This window comes from Engystomops pustulosus, chromosome 5 (genome assembly GCF_040894005.1).
Source record: "Engystomops pustulosus chromosome 5, aEngPut4.maternal, whole genome shotgun sequence".
Classification (NCBI taxonomy): domain Eukaryota; kingdom Metazoa; phylum Chordata; class Amphibia; order Anura; family Leptodactylidae; genus Engystomops; species Engystomops pustulosus.
The window spans coordinates 34791799-34809971 of NC_092415.1; the positions used below are offsets into that span (position 1 = coordinate 34791799).

Consider the following 18173-nt stretch of genomic DNA (forward strand, 5'->3'; position numbering starts at 1 on the left):
TCATGTTACTTCTCAGGTACATATTGAACATTGGAAGTGTATTGAAAGTTTTGGTTTTATTTTAATGGTTATGAACAACTATTTTTATAGCTATAGGGGCAGATTTACTTACCCGGTCCATTCGCGATCCAGCGGCGCGTTCTCTGCGGTGGATTCGGGTCCGGCTGGGATTTATTAAGGTAGTTCCTTAATAAAAGCATCGGAACGCACTGGAGTTCACCAAGCCGGGCTGAGTGAAGGTAAGTGCAAGCTCTGCGACACATTTTTTTTTAAAAATGCGGCGGTTTTTCTGAATCCGTCGGGTTTTCGTTCGGCTGTGCCCCCCGATTTCCGTTGCGATGCGCCACAATCCGATCGCAAGCGGCAAACTCCCGGGGCAATTCAGGGGAAATCGGCGCAAATCGGAAATATTCGGGTAACACGTCGGGAAAACGCGAATCGGGCCCTTAGTAAATGACCCCCATTGTGTTTTCTGATTTCCAGCTTTAACACTGTTCCGTAAATGAAAAATATAAATGAATGTCAAACATTAAAAAAATGATCTGAAAGCCAGAAACAACATTGTAGTAATATGAAATTCACACCTATCTAAGAAGAACAAAGTACAAAGTGTATGTTGGTTTTTCTGTCATCCTCTCTGCTCATTGCCAAAATCAACAAGATGAATACAATGATATAAAGGTCCGGGGCCACGGAGCCAGGTACTATGAGCAGCAATGGACACACAGCTCGGCTCTGAAGAGGACAAGGTTGTTCTGAAAAGGACCATTGGGTATTTCAGTGGCGTCAGCTTCATTATTACGGTCATCTTGGGCAGCGGTATCTTCATCTCTCCTGGAGCTGTCCTATTATGTTCACAACTGAACGTTGGAGTGGCACTTGTAATATGGGCAGCGTGTGGTATAATATCAATGGCTGGAGCTCTCTGTTATGCAGAACTAGGAACTACTTTTCCATCATCTGGAGGGGAATATTTCTACATTAAGAAAGGATTGGGCCCTATTCCAGCGTTTATTTTCTTATGGACCTTCATAGTGTTCCTCAGACCTGCTGCGACAACTGTCCAGGCTCTCATGTTCGCAGAATATGTTATCCAACCATTTTTCCCAGGATGCCCTTCACCAGAGGCAATAAAAAAGGCCACGGCTATCGCTGTCATTCTGACTGTAGGGATTATCAATTGCTTAAGTGCAAAATGGATTATTTTGGTGCAGAACATTTTTACGGTCCTCAAAATGGCTGCGCTGACCGCTATTGTTATAAGTGGTATTGTCCATCTAGCTATGGGTAATACATCTAATTTTCATGGAGCATTTGAGGGTACAGTGCCAAATGTGTCCCAGATCGGAGAAGCTTTCTACCAGGGAATGTTCGCATTTGGTGGATGGAATGTCCTAAACTACGTCATCGGTAAGTATTTTCCATCATTCTTACCTGCAAATGTGTTTGAATTCATCATTATCTTTAGGTTGCCATCAGTGCCCAAACCGCTTGAAGTATTACAACACCTGAGGAGAGTGGATTTTCCTAATTACATTACTTTTAGCATAGTAAATGCAATTTTAACAATGTTTTGTAAACGCAAATGTTAACAGTAATGAAATAAGGCAAATCACCTCCCCTCCAGCTGTTGTAATTAGTTTCAAAATGCATTATAAACGCAATTAAACCGCTACATGTGACCTCACCCTTAGAAGTAACCAATTTTAAAAAAAAATGCAATAATTTAAGAATTTTGACAAAAGAGGTTACTGTGCAAAATGTTAAACAGTTAAAGCATGTGAAATAATTCCAATTTACATGTTAAAATCGGGTCCATGAAAAAAAAATTTCTTTGCACCTGCCCTGGACCAGTTGCAGAATTGCGCCAAAATTGGAGCAAAAATGGCGCAAAAAACTGCAAAAAGCCGCACAGAACATCTGGAAAACTAAGATACATGAGGCACACTGCACTAGTTGCAGACCAAGGGGTACTTGAAAAAGAACAGAGTTAAAAGTTGCAAAAATGGCGCAAAAACGGCAAAAATTAGACAATTTGGCCAGCTGAAACTATGATACATGTGCCCCATTGTCTTTTTGCATAATCCACTCATGGTTATGGACTGTAGAAAAACGGAGAAGAAATGTTCTATTTTGTTTTGTGTTGCGATCACTGATAACCATTAATGGATATGTAAAAATCAGAGCAATTTTCATGAATACATCATAGAAAGTTTACAAATTTAGTTTACAAAAATATAAAAAAGTTTTATTTTAACTGATATTATAGGACATCTACCACCAGGATGAAGGATTTTAAAGCAAGAACAATTACATAGTGGTGTGTGCCCCCTCCGGCAGGATCTGCTCTTCTTTTAGCTGCTTATTTCCTTCTTTTTAAGAAATAACGACATTTTTAAAAGCCTTTTTTGAAAAAACAAGGACATGAGGAGCTAAAAGAAGAGTAGATCCTGCCAGACCATCGTGTAAGTGTACTTGGTTTACAATCTTTGAACCTGGTAGTAGATATTCTTGAAGATGGAGCAATCACTAAAAAAACATATTATTAAACCATATTATCGGTGTCTCTAAAATGGTAAGAATCTGTAAAAGAATATAAACAGGTTATTGGTAATACATAATGGATTGTTGTCAGTGCCACATGAAAGGATTCTGGTTACAAGCTTCTGAGCTTATGAACCACACCTAGGTCTGCTCTGTTGGAACTGTGATTGACAGCTGCCTTGCAGAGTTAGTTCCTTTGGCTGAGCTGGGTGTGTATTCTCTGGAAAGCTTGGATGTGTCATTCTGCTCCTATCATCACTGTTTCTGTTCCGGTGTGAAATAAATAATGGATGGTCATGCCAGTTAGCTGCCTGGGTGGTGTCCAGGAACTCCTCACATACAAGCCATCCCCGGGTTACATACAAGATAGGTTCTGTTGTTTGTTCTTAAGTTGAATATGACAAAGTCGTAGTCAAAGTCAGACCAAGTGTATTTTGTAAGTGTAACTCAAGACAAAGTATTTTTTTCATCCCTTTGACAATAGGATTATTAAAATTTTGGACTATCATGAGAAGAACGATAAACAATAACGTTTATTAAAGACACATTTGATAACTCTTATTTTGTCCATAGCAGCCTGGGGCTTAAATTTAGTAAATTACCAGCATCTAAAGAGCTTCACTAGAGGTCACAGTAGGCAGAGAGGTCTGTTTGTAACTAAGGGTCGTCTCTAAAGTCTGGGACCGTCTGTACTAGCTCCTCCACCACCCAGTTGCTGGTTCTACTCATCTCTTGGCTTTCGTTGTTCTACTGCTGCTTTGAAATTTTGCTATGCATTCAGACCCTTGCTACGTTTTTCAACTACTCTTTTGCCTCTTGGTTCTGTACCTCATCGCCATCTTGGATTTTCCCCAGCTATTCTGACTTTGCTTCTGTCTGTCTATTTATCTATTGTCTGATTCTTTGAGTAAATTTTTTAAATCTGTTTTTAGTACTTTTCAGAGTAGGGGGTGGGGCAATTTGTCACACACAGTGGTTTATGGGAAGCTCAGGGCCTGCACTCTTTTCTCTTCATTGACAGCATCATAAAAAATGACTCGCCTTTTTCCAACTCCATTGTTAACACCTATGGCTAGGGCCAGTCTGTGGCCTGACAAGAGGCAGAAAGGTCAGCATTTTTCTTCCTGCAGGCTGGGTCGTAAGTGTCATCCACAAACCTGGGAGTCAGGGAATGAAATGAGCATTTTAGTTTTTACTTTTTTTCCTTGCTACACTGGCGCACTGTGGGACACCTGAAGCGGTATACTAGCTATAGTGAAGCACTTCCACCTTGCAGCGCTGGAGTTCTGGGTTCAAGTCCCACCCAGGTCAACATCAGCAAAGAGTTTGTATGTTCTCTCGGTGTTTGCATGGGTTTCCTCCGGGTCCTCCAGTTTCCTCCCACACTCCAAAACATACTGATAGGTTGTTTAGATTGTGAGCCCCATGGGGACAGGGACTGATTGGTAAGCTCTGTGCAGTGCTGCATAATTTGTGTGCACTATATAAATAAAGAATTATTATTATTATAGTGCAGGTTATAGCACAATCCTACGATAGGCAGGACCTAGTTTAGAATTGCATGGCAGCATGGTTGGACACCAGATTTAACAAGAGGTCGGGGCTTTCTTATACAGGCAGTTCCCAGGTTACGTACAAGATAGGGTCTGTAGGTTTGTTCTTAAGTTGAATTTGTGTGTAAGTCAGAACTGTATATTTTATCATTGTAAAACCAGCCAGAATTTTTTTTGGCTGACAATTGGATTTTAAAAATGTTGGGTTGTCAAAAGAACCAGGATTAACAATAAAACTTCATTGTAGACGCCTGTGATAACTGTAATAGCTGTTTATTGTATCCTGGGGCTAAAGTATAGTAAATTACCAATATACAGTGGTCCGTTTGTAACTAGGGGTCATCTGTAAGTCAGGTGTTCTTTAGTAGGGGACCGCCTGTATACTGTGACCACTTTGCGCCAGGACTTTTTAAATCTCCCCTATTGTGTCCATCATTTTAATTAAAATCTAGTACCTGTTCGTACCGATATGTAAGAGTAGAAATTCTCCTATATGTTATATGACATCACTCTTGGAAATGTAAAAGCGCAATAACAGCTTTTTTATGATTGATGGTTTACATAGAACAGATGTAGTAGATAGCGTTTAGATGCTTACTGTGGAAAAAAACGATCCTGCACACTGAAATAACCATCTGTCAGAATGATTTTCCACTGTGTTGGTACAGCAATGGTGCGTAAAGATCTTTTCACTCACGAAAAACACTACAATAATTGTCAGCGCTCACTGACTTTTTCTGTCGATTTCTATTTAAAAAAATCCTGCGGCTTGTCCAGTGTGGACACTTTGTCCTATTGTGATTGCATTCTGATTCCGATTTATGCCGGGGTCACATAGACAGAGAGTTAGACTCCATACAATCGCTCACAGCTCACAATAATGTGAATGAGATTTAAAGGGATTCTCTCCAGGGATAAATAATTTATCCTTAAAATAATACAATAAGATGAAAAATTTGGGTACAAAGACATAAGTCCCGTGTGAAACTTGAAAAAATCTGGTGGTAATGTTCCCCGCGTATGTGATAGCCCTTTAATTATCATCTGCTTCCAGCAATGTTGTTATTGTGCTGTAATAGGTGCACACAATTCATTAGTCTTTGATAGGTTTGAATTGTAATTGAGATTATATTGAGATGCATCCAGTCTAATGTTTGCCTCTTGCATTTTATTGCCTCTAATCACATTAATTTGCAGTTAATGTTCTATTAGACGAGCCATCAAAATGAGAAGCCTGAAAAAGAAAAATGTTGGGAATGACATCATCTTATAGAGAACATGCTGTTTGGAAAATTCTTTTCCCATTTTTTTTGCACCTATTGGAGAAGAGTTATCAAAGTATCATAAGATTTACTGTAATGATGCTGATTTGGGTTGTACAACCAAGGGAACAAGTAAGGGAAGACACAGATGGTGATGTTAAACATGTTAAACCTATCCAATTGTCCCTACCTACTTTTGTATCCTACCCAAGATGGTAGGTGACAACTGGATGATATTCCTGCCTTGAACCAAAGCGAAACACAGACAAAAACAGGAGAAAACAAACAGAAGGATTATGGGTGAAAACAAAGAGGCCTACTCAGAACACCTAAAGAGATTAGTAGAGATCTGAAAAATCAAAAGCTCTTAAGAAAATGACCTATAGCAAGCACCAGGATGAGAGAAATGTAACTTCTAATGGGATGTCCCGTTCCAGGCTTGATTAGGCCGGCTCTTCTAACATCTACCCCAGGACAGGACAGGATGTGAATCTGTCCATCTGTCCAGCACAACAAGCTGAAGAACAAAGTCATCAGGAGATAGAATGTCTTGGTGCGATTCCATTAAAACAGCCAGGAGCTAAAGAGAACCTTTTACTACCTCACACATGTGGAGATGACCATACCATGCTGTAGGGGCTGCTACACAGACTCAGGAGCACTTAGAATTATATTTCTAGGCCCCTCGCTTACTGAAATATCATGTAGGTGCGTACGTGTGTTATCATAATCTTCTACTTCTTAGAGTGGATAAATGTAACCCATTCTGCCTCCCAGCACCTCCTTTTTGACATTACAGATGGTTATAATGGTCAGATACTGGTCAGAATGAAAATTCAAAGTGCCCCTGAATCTGTGCAGCGGCCCCTTCAGATTGTTATGTTCATTACCACATGTGTTGAGGTGGTGAAAGGTCCTCTTAATATAGGGCAGTATTCAGACTAGTGCAAGACAGAATGCAAAATAAGTATGAAATTCAAGTCATCAGCACATTCCCTACTATTTAATTCTCTCAGATGCCATATATGAAGTAGTTTACCATCGGTTATGATCTCCTAAAGGTTCCCTTCCAGTCTCTAGCATAGGTTAGAGAGGACCTACCACAGCATCATTCCTTTCCTGTCTTCACTATCCTGACTGTTTTTTGGTTTGCTATATAGGACATGCAAAGACATTGTAATGGCGTCAACAGATGAATACACATTCAGTAGCAATGAACTACTCGGGTCCATAACATTGTGAGTAGTGCTGTTTAGAATAGTAGATAACAAACACAACTATATAGTGCAGGACGTGCCTTTGTTAATATCACTTAAAGCAGGTTGCCTATGAAATAAAATTCTCAAATTTCTCAGTTTTATTGCAGTTTTAGCTCCTGTCACTCAGTGATGGTCAATGTAAGATTCCAGAGTGTGGGCGGGGACTCCCACTCCCTCTGTGCTTTGAGATGCTGTGTGCTGACAATGTGCTTAGATTATCAGGGTACTGGTTGATACACTTTCATTTCTGAATATTTACTAGTAACTGACACTTGGAAAGAGAGATGAGACAGATCACAGATACGAGATCACTGAGATGTATATCAAACATGAAATTCTCTGATCTGCTATCACAGCCATTACATACTTTCATATCTGCTGTGCCTTCCTCCATCGTCCCTGGATAAAGATCTTATCTGTCTGTAGCTTTACTTGCCTCACGTGCCAGCAGGAAGTCTATGTGTGAGCTTGTCCTGGAATGCAAGGGTGAGGGCTTGAGGCACAGAGAAGCTCAGCGCAATGTCAGAAAGAAGAACAAAATGTCCCCCGACCCTAAAGTCAAAAGATCCAGGGTTGGGTCCAGGGGCAACCAAAATTGTGTACACCAGGACTGATAGACACAGGATGGAATTATCTGTGAAATGTGAATGAGAATGTGTTATTTTGTTATCCAGAATCTTGTCTTTGTGGGAATGCCCCTTTACGGAAGCAATATGTAAAACATTGTTTAACTCTTTCAATGACAAACTGCATGTAGTCTACCATTTCTTCATTGATTGTATTAATGTATTGGTCTGGTATTGGTATAGACCTGAGATAAGTTGATGTTTAACTGAAAAAGAGGTGAATGAAACAGAGGTCAATCTCAGCTACAAAGTTCTCCTGGTTCCCACCACCAAGAGACAAATATAACATATACAATATAAAAACACATAGATCCTGGAGCGTCTCTCCCAATGAGGCTATCACAATCACTGTTAACTATTTCATTTCCAATAGAAAAGTACCTGATGATAACCCTATTGACCCTTAAGTTCTTATCTATAGGAAAAACGCATAAACATAAATAGACCATTAAAAGTCATAAAAACAACCATAAAGAGACTCAATAAAGTCCCAGGATATTGTAATCATAAAACCTCAAACCCATTATACCTTGCTTAACTTGTATGTAGCTGGGACATAACCTAACCAGTCTTGGATGCTGTAGTGAATGTGAGACTACTCTTTTAATCTTGTACACAATACACTCATACATAATATCCTACCTATAAGTTTCTTTTTTGTGTAGTTATTGGACTACTGATTTTCAGCTCAACCATTGGTCAAATGACTACTGATGAGAGTCTTTGGAGTGATTTAATTGGTTAGTTCTCTTTTATGAACTCCTGTTTGTTCTGGCAATAGTGAATGCTATATACACATAGCCCAATAATTAAAGCTTCCACTTTCACCCCTGGTCCAGTTAGCTCTTAGTGCAGATGTTTGTTTCTAAGTTCTTGTTCTCAATCTGTTTCCAGTTCTCCTCTATGTATCTAGGTGTTATAGTTTTCAGGTCTGCTTAGTTTGGTTACCTTTTCTCTTGGTCCTAATGGTCAACTATATTTGCTGTAGTCATTACTGTAGATTAGGTCACCCTATTCGCTCAGGGTAAGGGTTGCTTGCACTTTTGCAATTATTTCCTTTTAGGGCTATCCGAGACCACACCTCTGTTCCAGGCTAATGTATACATCAGAATATTGCCAGCTTATTGTAGACCAGTAATACCAATAAAGACTCAAGGTTCTCATTCACACTCATGTGATGGTAGAAAACTTACCTTAGTTGCCTAGTGCACCAAAATGCCTTGTCTCGGTCATGCCTCTTATGGTTTCACAGACAGGACAGTGAGCTATGAACTCCTTAGTTTGCTGTGTACACACACAAAAAGACAAAGAAATGGAAAAACACAATAAGGGGTAGTAAACAGTCTGGGTAGCAACTGAAAGAGATTCACAAGAACAGTAGAATAGTCACTAAGCAAAGCCAAGAATCAATAGCATGAATACTGAAGTAGTGAACTACAGTAGAGTTGTAAATGAGCTAGAAAAAGAAATTGACCAGCAAGGAATGAGCTGGAAGCGGGATATATAATGAGGAAGAACTTGGCCCCAGTTTTAGAAGCAGGCACTCATGGTGTTAATTCTTGCTGCTCCACAGTCTGATTGCAGGGAAACAAGTGTATTTAACTGTTTAATAAATGATTAACTAGTTAATCTCTGACCAACGGCTGATGTATCCGTATGTCACACGTTGGCAGCGGGTGCATTGCAAGGGCTCACGGGCTGGGCCAGGCTCATGGGCTGGGCCTTGAGCATGGAGATGTCGTGGTCCTGGCGTCGGCCTGAAGAAAGAAGAGGCCCTGCAGACGGAGCTGTCACGGACCTGCCGCAAACATGAAGATGGAAGCGGTGCTGCCTGGGCCGTCGGAATGGTGAGTACTGAGTTTATTTTTTTTTACAGGCTGGCAGGCTGTATACTACTGGGGGCTGGCTGGCTGTATTCTACTGGGGGCTGGCTGTATAATACAGGGTGCTTGCTGGCTATATACTGGAGAGGCCTATATACTCGAGAGGCCTTTCCCACCCTCAGCTTATACTCGAGTCAATAGGGTCTTCCAGTTTTTTGTGTTAAAATTAGGGGTCTCGGCTTATACTCGGGTCGGCTTATACTCAAGTATATACGGTAAAAGTAATCTCTAACTTATTAACTGATAGCATATAGTTAGTAAATTACATTGCTCTTTAGTTAGTGAGGTTTGAACAACCTATCCTTAGAGCCAATTTACTTTACAACTCTCTCATAAACAATGGAAGGGTCCAGTTCTCAACCAGTACAATGGACCCTTATGACTAGAAAATTAGGAGCAGTTCAACCATTTCCGAGCTACTAGTAAGCCATTGTGGGCATATTCTTTTTTAACCAAAATTAGAATGTCACGCCGTCAACATGGACTGGACATTTCTATAAAAACAAACAAAAACACAAACAAAAAAGTCACATATCTGCAACTTAAATCTATAAGAGCTACTGAATTTTATATATGGGGTTAAAGTCCCTTGTTAAAGGGAACCTGTCATCAGGTTTTGACCTAGCAACCTAATGACAGGTTCCTGTAGCTTATAACCCCCAGACAGAAAACATGTTTTCCCCAAAAAACTCTCTGGCTAAATCTACCTGGCTCATTTCCAAACAGGTAACAAATTCATGGGAGTGTCGCCAGCATTTTTCAAATCTCACACAAGCTTGTCACCTGGTTCTGGACATGCGCACCGTGGTAATTTTTGGATAGTTTTTCTTTGTGTCTGTGGCTTGACACAGCATCTTCCCTGTTTAAAGCTTTCTATACCCATGCATTAATCTAAAGATGAACACATAAAAGAAATACCAATCACACACTGCATTTTAACAGAAAAAAACATAAGAAGAGAGTGCAGTAAATATTAGGTTATTCAATATTTCTTATTAAATAACCTATTATATTTGCACACTGTGTTTGTGACACCTTTTTGACAGTCACTGCTGCTGTAAACCCTGTGAAACCAATCAAAAATAAAATCTTAAAAGCATAAAAACAATTGAAAAAACAATGAAAACAACTAAAAATGCAGTCAATAGTGTAGAAATGATAATTTCTGCTCCACATAAAAGCTTTCCTGACATGTAAATATTTGTAGCTGGAAGACAAAATAAATATATACAAGTACTGGCAATTTTTTAAAGTGCAAAGCAAACTATTTTTTTAGAGTTTTAAATTTCCATTTTTGTCTGTAATTTTTCATTTTAAAATTCAATAGGATTTGGGACTGGCAGCTTTTGCACGCAAGTTTTGCTATTTTGCCATATTACACATTACAGATAGTTGTCAGGCTTCTGGGGTAGTGGACCCCTTGGAACACTGGGGACGATAACACAAGCCGACACATGGGACAGGAATCTAAGTGGCAAAGCTGCGGGTTGGTACAACCAGGTCGTTCCACAGGTGCGACTTGTCCGCGGTGGCAGCCAAGGCGAGGCACAGAGTCAAAAGGCAAGTTCGTGGTCAAGGACAGACAGGAGGTTAAGACGGATGGCAAAGATTCATGGTTGGAAGCAGAGCAGAAAGTCAGGGCTGGCAGCCAAAGAGCGTAAATGGGAACAGGTCCGGGGTCACTATGGGAGGTCAACACACAGGAATCTAGCTTTCTCTTATAGCACTAAGATATGGCGGGGAATGCTGGGAGAGGCCGGCTTTTATCAGAATCCTGGACAGCACCAACCAGAGGCGCACTTTATGAGCGCCGGCATGCGCCCTGGGTGATGGGCATGCGAGTTCCGGTGAAGCTGGGATGGGAGCAGGAGTGTGGAGAGGTGAGTGAGGCTGGGGGAGCGGGCGCCACGGAGAGGGGAAGGGGGCGCCTTCAACCTGGGACATAGTTCTCAGGAGCACCCATGACACTAGTATTTCTAGTTACTTGTTAGTATAACTGGAAGCTTCTGCATGTAAAACTAACCTTAAAAGAACACCTTCTTCTTCTGGAAGGTGCTAAATCTCTAGTTATAATATTGTAGACCAGAAAACCGTAGACTACCTACAATTTGCTTAGCGTTTTTACCAGAATTACATATTATCCATATTGTCCAGTAGAGAATAACTCTCCACGTCTCCCTATACAATAATCCAAACTGTCTCCTGGTCTCTAAAAATGTCTCCTCGAAAGTTTATTTTAGGGGGCGATAATTTGGCCAAGTCATTTTCAACTTTACTTTCAAAGCACCCTGGAGGTTAAACACACTGGTAGCCAGACTGAAGGCACAATATTACATTAGTTGTGGCTTCCTGTATAGTTTTTGAGCATTCAATAAGATCCCTGATATCCATGGACCATATGACATGGAAGCCTCCTTCTCAAAGATTTCTATTGTCCACTTCATTTTCTCAAGGCTCATCCTGCCAGCTTGACCTCCTTCTGCTCCTCAAATGGTCTAACCCAGTGATGGTGAACCTTTTAGCGGCCGAGTGCCCAAACTGCAACCCAAAACCCCCCTTATTTATTGCGAGGTGCCAACCAAAAATTAAAGCCGTAACTTATTGCTCCCTGTTCAAAAACTTTCAATCATATTGGCCTCCTGAGGACAGCAACACAGTAGAAAGAAGGAAGATTTTCATCATTTTAGCTTCTTTCCAGTGTCCCTCTGTACACAGAGAAAATCGTGGCCAGCAGGAGGTCCTCTAAAAGATAATTCGGCCCTGTCTACTCATTCTCTCTCTTCCTACAGTCTGAAGCAGCGAAGTAAGTATCAAAATATGACTGAAAACAGCATCTTTTAAGTTGCTTGGAATTGCAGGAAGATTCTTTGAGTCCTGTCTGATGTGCTGGGGCGATGGTCCGGGTGCCCACAGAAAGGGCTCTGAGTGCCGCTTCTGGCACCCGTGCCATAGGTTCGCCACCACTGGTCTAACCCAATCATTTATATTTTTTTCTGTCTGTGTCTGTTGTTTCTAATATTTTGGGTTGAGTTTACAGCCATTTCTCCAAGTCATCTAGAAAATTAAGTCAGTTCAGTCTCTTGACTCCATTGTTAAAGAAAGGAGCGTTGAATTTTGGACATTTGTGGACATTTGATTAGTTCCTCTATACGAAGTCAGCCACTTCTTACTTTATTTTACATCACGTGTTAACTTGCATTAAACTATAGTGTCTTGTTATATACATTCTGTTTATTAGTACTGTATCTATATAGAACTTTAAAAAGGGTAAATGAACACTGAGAGACATTATCACTAAATGCAGAGAAGCTAGTAATTTTTCACAGCTATAGCAGAAATTTTTTGAAGAGAAAATAAAACAGACCTGTCTTTCAGACAGTATGACAGTATGCTGTTTGGAAAGTTGTTTACCACTTTAGAAACCTTCTGCAGTAGAATATTATGGGGACTCAATGTAATTCTATAGGAGAATGCTTTGTTTGTGCTGAAATAGAAGTTGTATAAAGAGAACAGTTCCAGTCTCTAGTATCATGCAATTAGGAAGCAGAGCTTGGAGGAGACAACTGCCAGTTTACCTGAACAACCAGATGAAGAAGCTGAGAAAAAGCTCCTACACTGGCCGGGGTACCAGCCTTCTGAGAAGGTGGGGCAGCTATCACAGGCCTATCTTCAACATAGAATTCTTCTGTACCTAAATTTCTTCTGTAAAGATGGTAACTGTTCACTGCAGACCCTGACTCTAGACCTTTTTCCCATTGGGGTGCACCATGCCTTACTGTTACTGACTGCTTCATGTTCCTTTTATATTTTGAATCTGTACCTCATTTGATTCCTTATTGTGACTCAGATTGTAGGAATTTTCATTGTATCTGTTTTATACTTTCAATCTCTACCTGTCTGCTAGATTTACTAGTAGTTGTCAACTGCAAGTGTTCCCTTTCCCTTTTCAGGATCACTCAGGGTCTTTTAGCAGGTTGCAAATATTGGGGTTCTTCCTTATCAGGGTGGATTATATGCTACAGAAATGGCCTGTGCTCTCTTCACCATGACCAGATCTGGTTGTGAATGAGGCTTATGCTAAATTGGTTTCTGATATATATTATAATAGTATAAATACGATGAGGACACAAATACTATTGTACTGACACAGAGGGGCATATTTATCAGGACCTCTGTGCCACACCACCAGCCTATTGCTAGCACTTGCGACTATCTTGCCCTCTCCACCACCTTCACGCCGGTGGGGAATGAACTGGCGTCGGCCGGCCGAGCGGAGGCCGTGTCTGGCCGGTAGTGGGCCGGCACGGGGCGTTACTGTCCCTGCATTGCCGAAGTCGCTGCCCCGGCTGCTGTGTTTATTTCTATGCCAGGCACGCTGCGCAGCCTCCTGCCCCGATACATCAAGAAGCTTCCAAAATGCAGCAGCACCAGCATATGATAAATGTCCCCCAGATAGTTGTCTCTACTTAATGTTCTCTAGGTAACCCCTGCGATGTTGCTTATGGAAGACTGAACAATAAACAAACTTTAAGTTTGATCCTACTGTCTCCAGTATGTCCTCCCTCCTATTTAACATTAGACGGGCCATTTGCAGCCGTGAGTTCCCCAGTGGTATCGTTACAGCTGTGAAGCCCCCTTCTTGCTTCATACCTGTTACCCCAACCATGTGCGAGAGTGGCATCTGCTAGGAGACCACCCAGCTAGGCCTTAACACTGACGGCACTATCCTCCTGAACTGTGATTGCCCATTACCTGGAAGGCCTATGGCAGTGGTGGTGAACCTATGGCACTGGTGCCAGAGATGGCACTCGGAGACCTCTCTGAGGGCACACGGGCAGTCTCCCAGGCACAGAGTTTGCCAGATATGGCATCTTCCTGCAGTCTCAGCAGTCCAATAGTAGTGACCTGCTATTTTAAAGTGACCTGCATCCTGTTGTGCATGGTCCTGTCCAAAGAGTAAGAAGGTGTGGACAGGGTGGAATTGGAGTTCAAACATTCTGGTAGCAATAAGTTTGTTACTGCCTAAATTGCAGTGTTGGCACTTTGGGAAAAGCTAGTGTGTCTTGGGTCTCATTTTGGGCACTCGATCTCTAAAAGGTTCACCATCACTGGCCTATGGTGTAGTCCCAAACAAAGTGTTTCAATCTACTTCCATAGTACCGCTCTATTAATCTGGTACACAGGAAGTCAAATTTAAAAAAAGTCATATGAAAAACTAGAAATAAATTATCATGTTTAAATCTATTCTTTCCAGAAATCTATTACATCCTCTTAGGTGTGCTTTCATGTTACATTTTGCCAGACTTTGACGTATTTCTTTACACATTTACTATTAATTAGTTGACTTTGGTCGCCATAGAGAGGGACCCCAGTAACCTATGAACACCTCATAAACTCTTCCTGAGTTCTTCCCTATATAAATAGGTGATTACATTTTATGAGTGCTGTTGAGTGAACAAGCATCCACATCAGAGAGGATTTCCTTTTGCGTACAGATTATATTAGTAAAGACGGACTTGAAATGGAGAGTGTTTCACAGAAGACTACGGTAAAGGAAGATGGTGGAGGAGTCTTTCTGAAGAGGCACTTAGGCTTTTTCGACAGTGTGTGTTTCCTTGCTGGTACCATAATTGGTGCTGGAATATTTGTTTCTCCTAAAGGGGTCCTGGAATTCTCTCAGCTTAATGTTGGGGTGGCTCTGTGTATATGGGCTGCCTGTGGCGTGGTGTGTATAATGTGCTGCCTCTGTTATGCCGAGCTGGGCACATCGTTGCCATTTGCTGGTGGTGAATACTATCACGTTAAGCGCGGACTTGGATCTCTGCTGGCTTTCATAACTATCTGGACTTTAATGTTGTTGATAAGACCTTCATCCAATGCAGCACGAGCCTTGATCTTTGCAGAATATATCAGTCGGCCATTTTACTCCGGTTGCCCACCACCTGATCTACTCAAGAAAATATTAGCTCTTGGTATACTGTGGGTGTTATGTATCATAAATTCAAAAAGTATTAAGATTGCTACCTGGGTTCAGAACATATTCACACTTCTTAAAATGATGTCCTTGACTCTTATCATTGTCTATGGATTGATTGAGCTTGGGAGTAACCCAAAGGCTTCAGAACCATTTAAAAATGCATTTGATTCAGAAGTCCCAAATGCAGCTCAGACTGCGGAGTCTTTCTTTCAAGGCTTGTATGCATATGGAGGATGGAACTTCCTCAACTACATGGCTGGTATGTACCTTTAATTATTTTATCTGCTGACCACCAAATTTGGGAACACCGATTTATATAGATTATATAGGTTCTATCAACCCACCATACACTTCACTTGCTCCATTCCCAGTGGGACAATAAAAAGGTGAAACTTTTTTTTTTTTTAAATTATAAAGATAGAACTCGCCTGATAAAATCAAATTGAATTCTATTGTCACGTTAAAACATGTGGTTTTATGTAAAAAAGCACCAAATGTTTGGGATCGCTGTGTCCGTAACAACCTGTCAAAGGATTTAAAATAAAATTCTAACACGATAACAACAAATAAAATAAGAAAGTCATCAAAAAATTGCATTAAAGTGAAACTCCGATACTTTTTTCACAGATCAATAATTCTTGTCATGTAGGACACATTTGCCCATTATCATCATTACATGCAAATGTCCAGCTGTTTCTTTGCCATCCTCCTCAGTTTAATTTATTCACGCAGTAGCTATCTCCACTGGATGAGCTGATTATTGCTGTGAGACCAGGGGAGGGGCTGCAGCTCCCTGCTCACTCTGGATGAAGGAGGTGGTCATGTGACAGTGCTCTCTGTGTAGCTACCATGAGAACTGTGTCTGTGCTGACCTGTAGATCTAGAAGTCTCCTACACAGAAAAATGAGGAAAAATGTATCTCCTGTAAGTCCCGTCACAGTCTCTTAATGCATATAACTTATATGCATATAACTGTTTCTATCTGAACCTCAAGCAGGGTGCCACCTCCCACCTTCTACTCTCCAGACATTTTCTACACAGCAGGAAAGCTGTTAACTCTTAGTACTCACAAAGAACAGGCTATACACTTCATGTAACAGTTTCACTGCTGGTTTCTACTGCTTATTATCTGCTACATGCTCCTCCATGTGGTGAAAGTTGCCAGGCTAGTCACCATAAACATCCTGTATTTACACTATACAGTGTTCAGTAGATTTTCTAGTTTGAATCTCAGTGGATTTACTGAAAAATTACTTAAAGGGAATCTACTATCAGGAGTAAGGATTGTAAACCAAACACACCGACATGCTGGCATGTGCCCCTCTAGCAAGGTCTCTAATTTAAGCTTGTTTTAAAAAAAGACTTAAAAATTATTTAAATTAAGGGCCAGAGAGACTCCAAGCCCCATAAACACATATGAACCACAGAGCCCCTCAGGCTCATTTTGTTTTTGTAAAAACCATTGCATAAGAAACTTAAAGAGGAGCAGATCCCGCCAGTGGGGGAACACACCTGTATGTCAGTGTGCTTGGTTTACAATCCTTCATTCTGGTGGTAGATGTCCTTTAATGAGAGAACACCTCATCATAGAAACTGTAGGCAACCTAAATTTGACTCGGCTTCAGGGCTGAGTAAAGAGGTTAGTCTTCGTCCACTTCAGTGGAAAGAAAAAGGGGGCGAGGAACACATTATTGTTCTGTTTTTGAAGGTGGAAAGTTATGACACTTTGGTAAAAATCATTAAAAAATTGGAGTTTACGCTTTAGGTCCAAACTGTTTAGATTTACTGGTCATATTTGACTGGTGCAATTAAGTCCAGCTTGTTCCTCAAACAGATAAAGAAGGTTCTCTCGCTAGAAAAAAAAATTGGAATTGTACATTTTTTTTATTTATCTCCAAAGTGTTTTGTTAATTTGTAAAATTGATTAAACATAAAAATATAAATCAAGTATTTTAATGATCCGTAGAATAAAGGGAATGTTTTATTTGGCAAGAAATGTAAATGTTGAAATCAATGCCATATTTTTTAAATATTTTATATAAAAGTTACAAACACCCCAAAATGGTGTATCGTAATTGAAAAGAAAAACCCCACAAAAATCAGTCACTTCTTCGGCCACCTTAGCAGAAAAAAAATATCTTTATTATTTGTACAATGCCATATTCAAAGCCCCAAAATCACTACAAGGAAAACATTTTTAAATCGCTGATTTTTTTTTGCCATTTTGAAAGCCATAGAATATGTGATCAAAGTCCTACAGCTCTGAAAATGGTATCATTTTTCAGTACATCTTGCCAAGCTTCATTCATAAAAGTATGAAAATGTTGGGGTTGCCGTGCACTTGTTTTATAAAAAGTGTGATCTTACTGACCCTAAGAATAAAGGTGAGTCAATTGCTCACAATCACCCCAGTATTTGGCAAAGAACATTCAATAGTGTCAGGATCAGGGGAAGTGGACTGAACCACAGCGAGCGATAACGTAAGCTGAAACATGGGAGCAGAGTCTAAGTGGCACCCGGTTTTCAACAGAGCCCACCGCAAATGGGGTTGGACTTGCCACGGTGGGATACCCCCAGCCGCAAATTTGCTTGCAGTTGAGGCCAAGGCGAAGAACAAAGTTGTTAAGCAGAATCGTGGTCGAGGACAGGCAGGAGGTCAAGACGGGCAACACAGGATCGAAGTCAATGGCAGAGCTGGAGGTCAGGACTGCCAGCAGAGTAGGGTAGTCAGAAACAGAACCGGGTCACAATGGGAATTCACCAAACAATCGCAGGACATAAGTGAACAAGCTTTTTCTATGACACAAGGCACAAAAATCTGGCAGGGGACACAGAGAGGGGCCGGGAATTTAAAAGGGAATGCCGGCCAGCAGCAATCATTGGCGCTCGGGCCTTTTAAATCTCAGAATGTAGGTGCGCAGTCGCCCTAGGAGGCAGGATCATGCGCCAGAGTGAGGAGGCCGTCGGTGGAATGCGGACAGGTGAGAGAATCTGCTGCTGGCATGAGGGGGCACAGGAAGGTACACGGATGCACCTGCGACCCGGGTCATGGGTCGCAGGGGCACCCGT

General features: G+C 41.0%; 1 protein-coding gene across 1 annotated transcript in view; it reads left to right on the forward strand.

Moving 5' to 3' along the window:
- Positions 1-688: 688 nt before the first annotated feature.
- Positions 689-18173, forward strand: part of LOC140132630 (b(0,+)-type amino acid transporter 1-like) — a 58948-nt gene continuing 41463 nt past the window's right edge. Inside the window, exon 1 of the mRNA XM_072151622.1 lies at positions 689-1410. Coding sequence (XP_072007723.1) covers positions 717-1410 — 694 coding nt within the window. The 5' untranslated portion in view covers positions 689-716. The remainder of the gene's footprint in view (positions 1411-18173) is intronic.